Below are 12,761 nucleotides of genomic sequence, written 5' to 3' on the forward strand. Positions count from 1 at the left end.
TGAATATAGTCAATCCATCTTCTCCATTCCGATACATATCTTTCTTGTGTATAGTCCTTCAAGTACGCTGAGATTTTCGCCATTTCTGCTAGGTTCGTTACTTTCAGTATCCACTCTTCAATAGTAGGCAAAGAGTCCTTCTTCCAATATTGCGCTACCAACAAAATATGGAACGCTTCACGAATTTGCGTGTCATCCTTGTGCAGGGGCCATGCTAATCTTCTCTGTATCATTCCAATTTTAGTATATGTGCTGCCGAAGCGAGCACAAGCATTTTGATTTCACTTTTAATTTCCTTTTATATATAAAAAAAGCAAAATCTTCTCTTTGGTTTTTCTTGATTGAACTTTGGGGAACAAACCTGTCGGACATCTATTCCAACGGAGTTTTCTCTCTCTCTCTCTCTCTCTCTCCCCCCAAACTATAAGTGTAGAAATATTAATCCAATTTTTTTGCCATAGGAAAACAATGCTCCTCACATTATTTCTGTGATAATGAACACCTCCAACAGTAGATGGAACCAGGATGTGGTTAGTATCTTACCAAGAAAAATTACTTGACCACAATTCATTATTAAATCTCCTGGACCGGGGGTTCTTACAACGCTGATTTTGTTTTGTTCGTTTTATTCCCTAAACTTTTTTTTTTTCTTTTCCCCCTGCGGTAGACGTTAAAGTTTTACAAAAGCTATTAATTTGAAACGAAAACAAAATGAAACACCCCCCAAAACCATCAAATGGAAGGCAGTTCATTTTGGCCACGATATCACTCACAAATTGAAGCATTATAGAAAAGCTAAACAATGCCAAATGGATTTTGCCGAGATCAAAAGCCAAATATATTTTGGCTGCTTTCATCTCCACTGTTCCATTTACTAGGAGCCTGACCTTAGTCAAACATCTATTAAAGTTAGCTTTTTGATCTTTCTCCCTCTCCGGGTTTTTTCCCCACCCCCCCACTTGCCTTTCCTCCCCCCCTCCTCTTTGAAAAAAAAAAAAGAAAGAAAGGGGGAAACAGTCAATCTGAAGAAATCTCCTTCCAAAGACAATTGTACTACTGTGTTAGACATTCCAGCGGCATCTAAGTAAATAGGATTCTTGAACGTATGTGATAGATCTCTGGTTTAAACAGGAGAGTGGGTTTTTTTGTGTGTGATTAAGACAAGATTTAAAAGGAAGCGTTCTTCAGAGGCTGTTAAACGGAACAAGAAATTTTTCCCTTCAGGTTATTGGAAACCTGTTGGCTGGTCAACCCCCTCCCTGTTTGGTCCTTTGATTAGGGGGGGGAACTGCCCCCCCCATCTGCTTTGAAATTTGATAACAGGTAACTTGCTCAATTGTGATACCTTTCCTCCTTCATGGCTCAAAGTTTTTTTTAAGTTTTAATTAGGAAAAAGGATTTATTTTATTTATTTATTTTGTCGCATTTCTATGCCGCCCCACTCCCAAGGGACTCTGGCTGGCTACTAAAGGATGAGATCTTCGGTCAGTTTTCACAGAGCTTCTAAAAAAAAGATCTCTTCAGTTTGGAGGCCATCGAATAGTTGGGCTAAGATCCTGTCAGTCCTAAATTTCACGGAGACTGACGTGAAGAGAATAGAATGGAGTTAGCTGAATAGAATGGAACTATCAGCTAAGGTGTGCAAAGAACGGAAACTATATTTCTTTTGAATTATTTCAAACTAGTGTTAATTGATGGGATGAAACTCAGAAAACCTTAAGGATTTGCTAGAGATCGGCTTATGAAATCTAGTCTTCTAGCCATAGAGTAACAGAGTTGGAAGCAACCTTGGACAGGACAGGACAGGACAGGACAGAATAGAATAGTTGGAAGGGACCTTGGAGGTCTTCTAGTCTAACCCCCTGCTTAGGCAGGAAACCGTACACCACTTCAGACAAATGGTTGTCCAGTCTCTTCTTAAAAAATTCTGGGGTTAGAACATTCAGAACTTCTGGAGGCAAGTTGTCCCACTGATTACTTGTTCTCGCTGTCAGGAAATTTCTCCTTAGTTCTAGGTTGCTTCTCTCCTTGATTCGTTTCCATCCATTGCTTCTTGTCCTGCCTTCAGGTGCCTTGGAGAATAGGTTGACTTTCTCTCCTTTAGCCCCTTAAATATTGCAGAACTGCTATCATGTCACCCTAATCCTTCTTTTCATTAAACTCAACATTTCCAATTCCAGCAAGTGTTCTGTATATGTTTTAGCCTCTAGTCCCCTAATCATCTTGGTTGCTCTTCTCTGCACTCTTTCTAGACTCTCAACATCTTCTTTATAGTGTGGTGACCAAAACTGGATGCAGGATTCCAAGTGTGGTCTTCCTACCAAGGCATCATAAAATGAAAAGCATAAGAACTCAACAAATTTTGAGTTCTTTGTCTCCTTTTCTATAAAAAAAAAAAACCCTCTCTGGGCAACAAATGATAATGGTAATCTTGCTAATTGCTGCCAACCTCCCAACCTACAGAAAAACTAGCCAAAGGGAAGATTTTATATCTTCTAACATTAAAATAGTGAAAACGATGGAAGAAGAGTTTTAGCACTGTTTTTTTAAGCTTGTCTAAAAAAACGCGGTGGTTCAGTGGCTAAGACATTGAGCTTGTCGATCAAAAGGTCAGCAGTTCAGCGGTTCGAATCCCTGGCACCGCGTAACGGGGTGAGCTCCCGTTACTTGTCCCAGCTTCTGCCAACCTAGCAGTTTGAAAGTACGTAAAAAATGCAAGTAGAAAAATAGGAACCACCTTTGGTGAGAAGGTAACAGCGTTCCATGTGCCTTTGGTGTTGAGTCATGCCGGCCACATGACCACGGAGACGTCTTCGGACAGCGCTGGCTCTTCGGCTTTGAAACGGAGATGAGCACCGCCCCCTAGAGTCAGGAACGACTAGCACATATGTGTGAGGGGAACACCTTTACCTTTACAGTGGTAGGAAAGCTTTGGTTATCCGAGTTTTGCTCTGCTCTGCTTTGCTTTTAATTTGTTCTGCCCGAAGTTGATTCTTAGTTATTTTGAGTGTTTCCTAGAAGGAAGAAGATGACATACAATCTGCCTTCTGCTTCACTGAACTGAGAATATAACAACAGAAGCCAGAACTCTTTGTTCCTTTGGAGCAATCTTTCTCTGTCTCTTTGTAGATTAGAGGCAGGAGATGTTTTACCCGTAGAGAAACACTAGACAAGAGTGAAATGTGAATTTGGGGTGGGACAGGTGAATAATTCTAATCCACAATTTAAGGAGAAAGGTTGCTGATCCTTCGGTGTGGCGCTTTGACTTTGAGGGGCAACTTTAAACACAATCCTAGCCCTTCTCCTTCACATGGACCCTCTACACCAAGGGTGTCTAACCTTGGCAACTTGAAGACTTGTGGACTTCAACTACCAGAATTTATTCTTTCTTTCTTTCTTTCTTTCTTTCTTTCTTTCTTTCTTTCTTTCTTTCTTTCTTTCTTTCTTTCTTTCTTTCTTTCTTTTTTTCTTTCTTTCTTTCTTTCTTTCTTTCTTTCTTTCCTCCCTCCTTCCCCCTCCCTCCCTCTTTTCTTTCTCTCCTTCCTTCCTTCCTCCCTCCCTCCCTCTTTTCCTTCCTCCCTCCCTCTCTTTTCCTTCCTTCCTCTTTCCCTCCCTCCCTCTTTTCCTTCCTTCCTTCTTTCCTCCCTCCCTTCCTCTCTTTTCCTTCCTTCTTTCCTCCCTCCTCCCTCTCTTTTACTTCTTTCCTTCCTTCTTTTCTCCCTCTCTCTTTTCCTTCCTTCCTCTCTCCCTCTCTTTTCCTTTCTTCCTTCTTCCATCCCTCCCTCCCTCTTTTACTTCCTTCTTTCCTTCCTTCCTTCCTCCCTCCCTCTCTTTTCCTTCCTTCTTTCCTTCCTTCCTTCCTTCCTTCCTTCCTCCCTCCCTCCCTCCCTCCCTCCCTCCCTCCCTCCCTCCCTCCGGGATTTATTGAGATTTCATTCAAATTTGGGATTTCCTTGACATGCAAAACATTATAGCCATGGCTTCAGTGTAATACAATTATGTAAAATATTATAGAACACCAAGTGACTTCAGAGATTTTCGGCTCAGTTGGTTTCCCTCCAGCCGCTCTCTTCCTCCTCTCTTTTCCCCTTCATTTTTTCTTCCCTCTGGAAGCTTCACATTCTTCCCAGTGATCCTAAACGTCCAATGGGTCAAGGGGGGGTCAACTCTGCAGAATAAGAGAACGGTCGCTGGAGTGGAGAGCTCACGAAAAGTATTAAGTTTACAATCCTGACAAATCATTTCCATAGCTGAGCCTCTGTAAGAAATGAAAGTTGTCATGAAATCAATCAACCATTAGAAACAGGCCTCGGAAAGGAAAGGAAAGGAATATGTGTGTTTATGTGTGTGTAGTTGTGTGAATACAATCCGAGCATGCTCTCTTTTTGGTCCTTGTGGCTTCTTTCAGCAAAATAGGGCTTATTTTTTCAGTGTGATGTTGGTCTTCAGGCCTCTCACGCATTACTCTTCTCTCCGCTGTTAATATAATCCTACTAATTTAATTCTTGAAACGGCAGCAAGGATGAGCTGCCAAAATATGCAAGTTAGGAACACATAAGTCTGTTTTTGTAAGTTCAAAGGTTTTTGTCTGTCTGTCTGTCTGAAGATTGTAGATTATAGCACCTGGGACAGTGTTGTAACCCTGACACCTCAACACACTTCTTCTCGGTCATATATATTTTCATTTTTCTCTCTGTGTGTACTGTCCAGGGTCCTGAATCTGAGCTATCATCTTAGGCCTCCGGTATGAATTGGTAGAAACTTGAGGTGAAAAGCGTTCTATTTTTAAAAGCATCGTTGCTTTTTTTAAAAAGTCCATTTTTTTCCTGGAAATAAAAATACCTAGCACAGGGGTTTCAAACTGGATTTCTTTGAAGGCCGGATCAGCATTGTAGTTCTTCTCCACGGGTCGGCGGGGAGGGGAAGGGCAGGGAGCAGGGGGGAGATGGGCGGAGGCCTCCTGCAGCACCTTGCCGGCCCCCCTGTGCCACGTTTTAGGCCTCCAGCCGAAAACAGGCCCTGCGGAGACCCTGTGAGGCCCCTGCGTGGCCCGTTTTCGGCCTCCCTGGCCTCCAACAGCACTCTGCCAGACAAAAACTGGTCGTGTGGAGGCCTTGTGGGGCCTCCGTGGGACCATTTTTGGCCGGCAGAGGCATCGCGTGTCAGTCCTTTGATATTTCCAGGCTGGCCCCGCAGGCCAGATTTAAGCACCCTGCGAGCCGGTTTCAGCCCATGGGCCTTGAGTTTGACTCCCCTGATCTAGCACATCAGGCTGGACCTGCAGCAAATGCATGTAAAGCAGGGGTACGCAATTAATTTTCCCAAGAGGCCACGTGAGAAACTGGCAGTGTTTTGGAGGTCCAAACCACGGGTGAAATGTTCCCGGTTTGGACCGGATCGCCCGATCCGGGTAGCGATGGCGGCGGGTGGTTCGGAGAACCAGTAGCAAAAATCCCTGCTCCCCCCCCTCCATACCCAGCTGAGCCGTGCAATCATCAGACACTTTTTTTATTATTTTTAAAAGCATTTTTTCTACAACCTCTTCGGCAGAAAAAATGTGTTTAAAAGTTAAAAAAAAAAAGTCTCTGATGATCGTGCGGCTCAGATGGGATCGTCAGAGGCTTTTAAAAGAAAAAAAAATCTTTTTTTCTTTTAAATGCCTCTGAAGATCCAAGCTGAGTTGCCTGATCGTCAGAGGCATTTAAAAGAAAAAAAAAGCCTCTGCCGATCAGGCAACTCAGCTGGGATCGTCAGAGGCTTTTAAAAGCATTTTTTAAACAACCTCTTTGGCCGAAGTTGGCCATGCTCACGCAGTCACATTACACCCCCCCCCACACACACACTAAGCCACGTCCACAGAACCGGTAGTAACAAATTTTACATTTCACCACTGGTCCAAACCAATAGGACTGTGAAGTTGTGTAGGCATTCCTGCACATATGTACACTGGGGGAAAAAAATCAGCCGCTTTCAAAATAAAAGTAAGGCAGTTGGATTGTATACGTGGTATACATTTATTTACATTTGATGTCTAATTTCTGATTGACCTCATTCTGGCTGGACAGGGACAGCCAAAGGGCTGTATGTGGCCCAGGAGCCATAAAATACTCAGGTCTGATTTAAAGGAAACCTTAAATAACAGGTGGATTTCCTTGCAGACTGAATTGTTATAGAAAACTCATTGCCTCGTTCTCTCACTCTCGATTTTTAGTATTTTATTACAGTTTATTATCAGATAAAACACAAAGAGAAACCAAAATTGAGAAAGGAAAAAGAATAAAAAAAGTGCAGATGGAAGCGAAAAAGGAAGAAAAAAGTAGTTTCACCATTCAAGAAGCAATGGATGGAAACTAATCCAGGAGAGAATCAACCTAGAACTAAGGAGAAATTTACTGACAGTTAGAACAATTAATCAGTGGGACAATTTGTCTCCAGAGGTTGTGGTGCTCCCAACACCGGAAGTTTTTAAAAAGAGATTGCACAACCATTTCTCTGGAATGATAGAAGAGAAGAGAAGAGAATAAAAGAGTTGGAAGGGACCTTGGAGGTCTTCTAATCCAACCCCCTGCCCAGGCAGGAAACCCTACAACACTTCAGACAAATGGTTATCCAACATCTTCTTAAATTTTTCCAGTGTTGGGGCATTCACAACTTCTGCAGGCAAGTTGTTCCACTGATTAATTGTTCTAACTGTCAGGAATTTTTTCCTTAGTTCTAGGTTGCTTCTCTCCTTGATTAGTTTCCACCCATTGCTTCTTGTCCTGCCCTCAGGTGCTTGACTCCCTCTTCTTTGTGGCAGCCCCTGAGATATTGGAAGACGGCTATCATATCTCCCCTGATCCTTCTTTTCATTAAACTAGACATATCCAATTCCAGCAACCGTTCTTCGTATGTTTTAGCCTCCAGTCCCCTAATCATCTTTGTTGCTCTTCTCTGCACTCTTTCCAGAGTCTCAACATCTTTTTTACATCGTGGCGACCAAAACTGAATGCAATATCCCAAGTGTTACCTTACCAAGGCATTATAAAGTAGTATTAACACTTCACGTGATCTTGATTCTATCCCTCTGTTTATGCAGCCCATAACTGTGTTGGCTTTTTTGGCAGCTGCTGCACACGGCTGGCTCATATCTAAATGGTTGTCCACTAGAACTCCAAGATCCCTCTCACAGATACTACTATTGAGCAAGGTATCACATATACAGTACCTGTGCATTTTGTTTTTCTTGCCTAGTACCATAGAAATACGATTATAATGGTATAATGGCTTGAGCAGGGGGTTGGACAAGAAGACTTCCAACTTTGTAATTCTGTTATTCTGTTTATGATTTACAAGGTGAGCAGTCGGCATGTGAACTAACAGCTTCACTGAAATTCCCTTGCAAACTCTCACCAGAACTGGTAGTCAACTCTGTCAAAATCGGTGTGTGTGTGTTTTAGAACTATCTTTTCCCACTCTTGTTTTCAACGGTGTCACATATTAGCCTTTTATGTTGCCAGATGTTTCACTGTCCTTCCATTTGAAACAGACAATGGATTAAACATTTGATTAAACATCGAATGGATTTGAGCCTGCCTCCAGCGAGTTCAGATCAGTGGTGGGTTCGGCCGGGTTCCACCGAGCCGGTAGCGGTGACGATATGACGTCACTGAACTGGTTCTCTTTGTTCGGGAGCTGCCCGCCATCACATTATTCTTACCTTTTATTTGGCCCTGCCCCCAATCTATTCCCTGCTTCCCGAGCCCCGGCTGATCAGCTAGAAGGAAAAAAAACTGTTTAAACTCTTGCCGCGGGGGCTTCAAAGGGCCGCCCTATAGCTGATCAGTGTTAAAAGGCAGTGTGGTGGTAGACCAGTGCCTCCAAAAACAAATGAGTAGACTGATGCCTCCAAAAACAAATGAGTAGACCAGTGCCTCCAAAAACAAATGGGTACAGCTCTGCATGCAGTTAAAAGCCTGGTAGACCAGTACCTCTGCTAAATCCTAAAGAATTGTCACATGACCATCAAGCCACGCCCATAAAATAAGCCACGCCCACAGAACAGGTAGTAAAAAAAATTTAGAACCCACCCCTGGTTCAGATGCCATCAGTGCACACAACTGAGGCTCCCACAGCAATGGACACAACTGAAAGAATAACTGAGCCAAACTGGTTCTACTGTTGTCAGCTCCCCCGTTCCTTCTTGGCTTCAAAAGCGGCTCGTTGCAAATTGTTGTCTGTTAATTTAATATAATGTTTTGTTTTAATATGAGGAACCGTACGACAATGCTGTGTCTTGGCGTTCGATTTTAATTAAATGCATACTTCCAGATTTGATTACTCATAGCTCCTCTTTCGTTAATTTACTCATTTGCAGTTTGGACCGAAATGCTTCCGATTTAATGCAGAGCGATGGGGACTGTGTCTAACCAATTACAGACCGGGGGAAGGAAATAACTTTATTGCAAGGGTGTTGTTTGGTACTGATGTTGTCCTGGAGTGCAGAAGAAGTGCTGATCCTATCAAAGCCTCCGCTGGAGTCGCTTTCTGATAGTCATTGTGTTTGGCTGCCATCTTTGCACACTGGCCAATAGCAATAGCATTTAGACAGCTTCACAGTGCTTTTACAGCCCTCTCTAAGCAGTTTACAGAATCAGCATATTTCCCCCAACAATCTGGGTCCTCATTTTACTGACCTCGGAAGGATGGAAGGCTGAGTCAACCTTGAGCCGGTCAAGATCGAACTGCTGGCAGTGGGCAGAATTAGCCTCACTGGCATCTTTCAGTCTCAAGAGACTATGGTATCGTGCTCTGGAAAGAGGTCCTAAAACAGCATCTAGTGTGAATTAGCCTACACTAATAAAAAGGGAAGGAAAGAAGGAAGGAAGGAAGGAAGGAAGGAAGGAAGGAAGGAAGGAAGGAAGGAAGGAAGGAAGGAACAATAGCACTTAGACTTATATACCGGTTCACAGTTCTTTACAGCCCTCTCTAAGCGGTTTACAGAGTCAGCCTACTGCCCCCAACAATCTGGGTCCTCATTTTACTCGATCTCAGAAGGATGGAAGACTGAGTCAATCTTGAGCTGGTCAGGATTGAACTGCTGGCAGTCAGCAGAATTAGCCTACACTAATAGACTTTTTTTTTTTTTTACTGTGTTCTTCGATGGACGGGAAGTTATTTTTTTTTGCATCTGCTCTGTGGGCAGATGTGTTTAATCCTTTGCTCTTCATATGTGCCTTCATGAATAAACACATTGGGTTCTTTGTGCAGTTACATAGATTGAGGAAGGGGATTCATTGCCACCAGAGGTGGGTTTCAGCAGGTTCTGACCAGTTCTGGAGAACCGGTAGCGGACATTTTGAGTAGTTCGGAGAACTGGTAAATACCACCTCTGACTGGTCCCACCCCCATCTATTCTCTGCCTCCCAAGTCCCAACTGATGGGGAGGAAATGGGGATTTTGCAGTAACCTTCCCCTGGAGTGGGATAGGAATGGAGATTTTACAGTATCCTTCCCCTGTCACGCCCACCAAGCCATGCCACGCCCACTAAGCCACACCTACAGAACCGGTAGTTAAAAAATTTGAAACCCACCACTGAACTGAACTCAGTCTTCTTCTTCCAATCTTCTGGTGCTGGAACAACTTTGGCATCTAACGGAGATAGAAACTGCAAGGCAAGGTCTTCATAGTGGCAATTTTAAAAAATAGCTGTCTATGGGAAAGCATCAATTTGGCTTATCTTCCAATGGGCGAAATATATAATTTACCGCTTGTTCAAAGACTTGTTTTAAACAAATTCCATCAGTTCTAGGTAGCATCTGCCATGTCTTTAATATCCATCTGTTCAATCATTAATATCATTAATAATCCATCCATTAAAGTTATTTGCTCCATACATTTGTTTGGAATAATCTTATTAATGCAGCTAACTGATATTAGTTTTAATTTCCACTAATTGTTCTGATTAATTAATAATGGATAGCCTCTATTAATCTGCAGATTCCCTTTTCTTTACTGTTTTTTGAAGACTCTTGGGAATCGTTCTTGTGAAAATGCAAATTTTCGCTATGTGTATGTACGCAATATATAAGCTTAAAAGTTGTAACTTGCTCTTATAAAAAGTAGGAAGCAATGTTTTCTGTTACGTAGCTTAGATTGTGGGATGATCTCCCTCATCTAGGAATAGAGGAGAAATGACTCATATTTTATTCACATTTTAAGGTAGAAGAACCAAAGTTGCAGTTCCAAAAAAATATAATGAAGCAGGGTTCACAATCGTGCCGACATTTACCATTTTCCCAAATGTGTATTAAAAGTACACATATTAGAGAAAAAAGCACACACACAATCCCCTTAAATTAGATAAAATTGTTTGGCCAAAAAAAACACCCCACTCCTCTAGGAATAATATGCACAGATACATATATCTGTGAAGGGATCCTTTCTAGTTTTCTGGAGAATTTTCTACAACCATTCCAGCTGGTTTCTGACGAGCCAAGTCAGAAAAGCATGAATTGAATCACTTCCAAATTCTGATCCCAATTGTGGTCATAAATTGAGGATGATCCACAGTTTTATGGATGTTGAAATCTGGTCAAAACTGGAAGATTAGTAATGTTTGGAATCTAGTCTGATTAGTTAATTTAAGCTTAATTCTCTCTTTCTTTTTCTCTTTCTGTTCTTCTTTTTTCTTTTTTCTCTTTTTCTTTCTCTCTCTCTTTAACTCTCTCTCTTTCTCATTCCTTTTCTCTCTCTCTTTCTCTCTTTCTGTTCCTCTCTTTCTTTTTTCTCTCTTTTTCTCTTTCACACACACTCTTTCTCATTCCCTTTCTCTCTTCTTTCTTTCTCTCTTTCTGTTCTTCTCTTTTTCTTTTTTCTCTCTTTCTCTTTCTCTCGTGCTTTCTCATTCCTTTTCTCTCTTTCTTTCTCTTTCTGTTCCTCTCTTTTTCTTTTTCTTGCTCTTTCTCATTCTCATTCTCTTTCTTTCTCATTCCCTTTCTTTCTTTCTCTCTTTCTGTTCCTCTCTTTTTCTTTTTTCTCTTTCTCTTTCGCTCTCTCTCTTTCTCATTCCCTTTTTCTCTCTCTTTCTGTTCCTCTCTTTTTCTCTTTTCTCTCTTTTTCTCTCTCCTTCTCGTTCACTCTCTCTTTCTCTTTCTTTCTCTCTTGCTTTCTCATTTTCTTTCTCTCTTTCTTTTTCTCTTTCTGTTCCTCTCTTTTTCTCTTTTCTCTTTCTTTCTCTTTCACACTCTCTCTTTCTCATTCCCTTTCTCTCTTTCTTTCTTTCTCTCTTTCTGTTCCTCTCTTTTTCTTTTCTCTCTCTCTTTCTCTTTCCCTTTCCGCCTCTACAAACAGGCCTGACAGCCATGGCTGAAGCAATGAAGCTGCAGAAGATTAAGCTGATGGCCATGAACAGCCTCCATGGAAGCGGAAGTCAGAATGGGACCGAGTCGGAGAACGAAGAACTGAATTCGAATGCAGGTAAAGCGAGTCTCAACTGTGGATTGTTTGCACGTCTGTGGAGATTCTCAATCACCCAGGTCATGGTTCTCCCAAAGGTGCTTTTTTCCAGAAGGCAACTGGACTTTTTGAAGGAGATTGCATTAGATACAAAAAGAGGTTTTATTTTCACTTCGTTGCTATTTTGGATAAGATGCACCCTTTAGAACAGTCATTTTAATTGGGAAACAAGAGAGCACATCACACCTAAAGCAGCTACAGGAATGCAGAGTGGAAGATGACTTTCCACGATCGTCTTAATGCAACATGAATTATGCTGGGTTTTTTTTCCCCCTCTTTAAGAAATCACCTGTAATTGGCAGAAAAAGCCCTACATGCAGAGGAGATCCCCTGCCGAGCCCCACTGGTGGGGGTTTTTTTTCCCTCTCTTTCTTCTTTTTTGGCAACAGTTTTGTTTTCCCTTTTTTCTTTCTTCCTTTCTTTTAAATGTTAATCATGCCTTTTGATTTTGGAAAATGGCAGTGCGAAGGCTCCGTCAGAAAGAAAAAATTGCAGGAGTGAGCTTCAAAACTTTTAGCAAAGGGTTCTCCGCCTAGTTGCTGGGTGGGCGTGGCCATGGTGGGTGTGGCCTAGTTGGCCTCCTGCACCATGGCGGGGTGGTGGTGGTTGCCTTCCCCGGGCTCCGGAGGCTTTTCTTCAAGGCTCCAGGAGGGTGAAAATGGCCTCCCCAGGCTCTGGTGGCTCTCTGGAAGGCCCGTTTCCGGCCTTGCCGAACTTCTGGTAGGCCTGTTTTTTTGTCCTCCCTGAGCCTCCACAAGCGCCTTCCACTTACCTACATCCAAAGTGGGCCACCTGGGGACTCCTGGGAGGGGTGGGCAGGGCAGGGCCAGCCAGGAGTGGGATTTGGGGGGTTCTCTGAACTGCACAGAATCTTAGCTAGAGGTTCTCCTGAACCGCTGTGAACCCCCAGCAACCCACCCCTGAAAAATTGTGCAAGTAAAGGCATTCACCTTATGCAAAATAATCTTCATTTACATGCCTGGAGGACAGTTCAGAGGTTTGAAAGCATTAGTATATCCCCAGGCTGCTCCCTTTAAGACCAGCATGGGTAAATTCTTCAGAATTGGGGGATACAACTACATCTTGCAATCTTCTGGAAGATTTCAGAGGCCGGGTGGTAATAGAGTGATATGATTGACAAGCTTGAATAATAGAATAAAAGAATTGGAAGGGACCTTGGAGGTCTTCTAGTCCAACCCTGCTCAGGCAGGAAACCCTATACCATTTCAGACAAATGGTTATCCAACATCTTCTTAAAAACGTC

The 12,761-nt window shown here is 42.6% G+C and overlaps 1 protein-coding gene and 1 non-coding gene across 2 annotated transcripts in view; one reads left to right on the forward strand and one right to left on the reverse strand.

The window, feature by feature from the left end:
• Nucleotides 1–12,761, forward strand: part of DACH2 (dachshund family transcription factor 2) — a 322,657-nt gene that overhangs the window by 200,027 nt on the left and 109,869 nt on the right. The window contains exon 4 of the mRNA XM_070951865.1: nt 11,333–11,458. Within this exon, the coding sequence (XP_070807966.1) occupies nt 11,333–11,458 (126 nt within the window). The remainder of the gene's footprint in view (nt 1–11,332; nt 11,459–12,761) is intronic.
• On the reverse strand, nt 162–268 carry LOC139322977 (U6 spliceosomal RNA). Its single transcript, XR_011600933.1, has one exon. It is a non-coding gene; the product is annotated as a U6 spliceosomal RNA (small nuclear RNA).

Source organism: Pituophis catenifer, unplaced genomic scaffold (genome assembly GCF_029215685.1).
Source record: "Pituophis catenifer annectens isolate HBS135680 unplaced genomic scaffold, rPitCat1.0.hap2 SCAF_11, whole genome shotgun sequence".
In the NCBI taxonomy this organism is placed as follows: Eukaryota; Metazoa; Chordata; class Lepidosauria; order Squamata; family Colubridae; genus Pituophis; species Pituophis catenifer.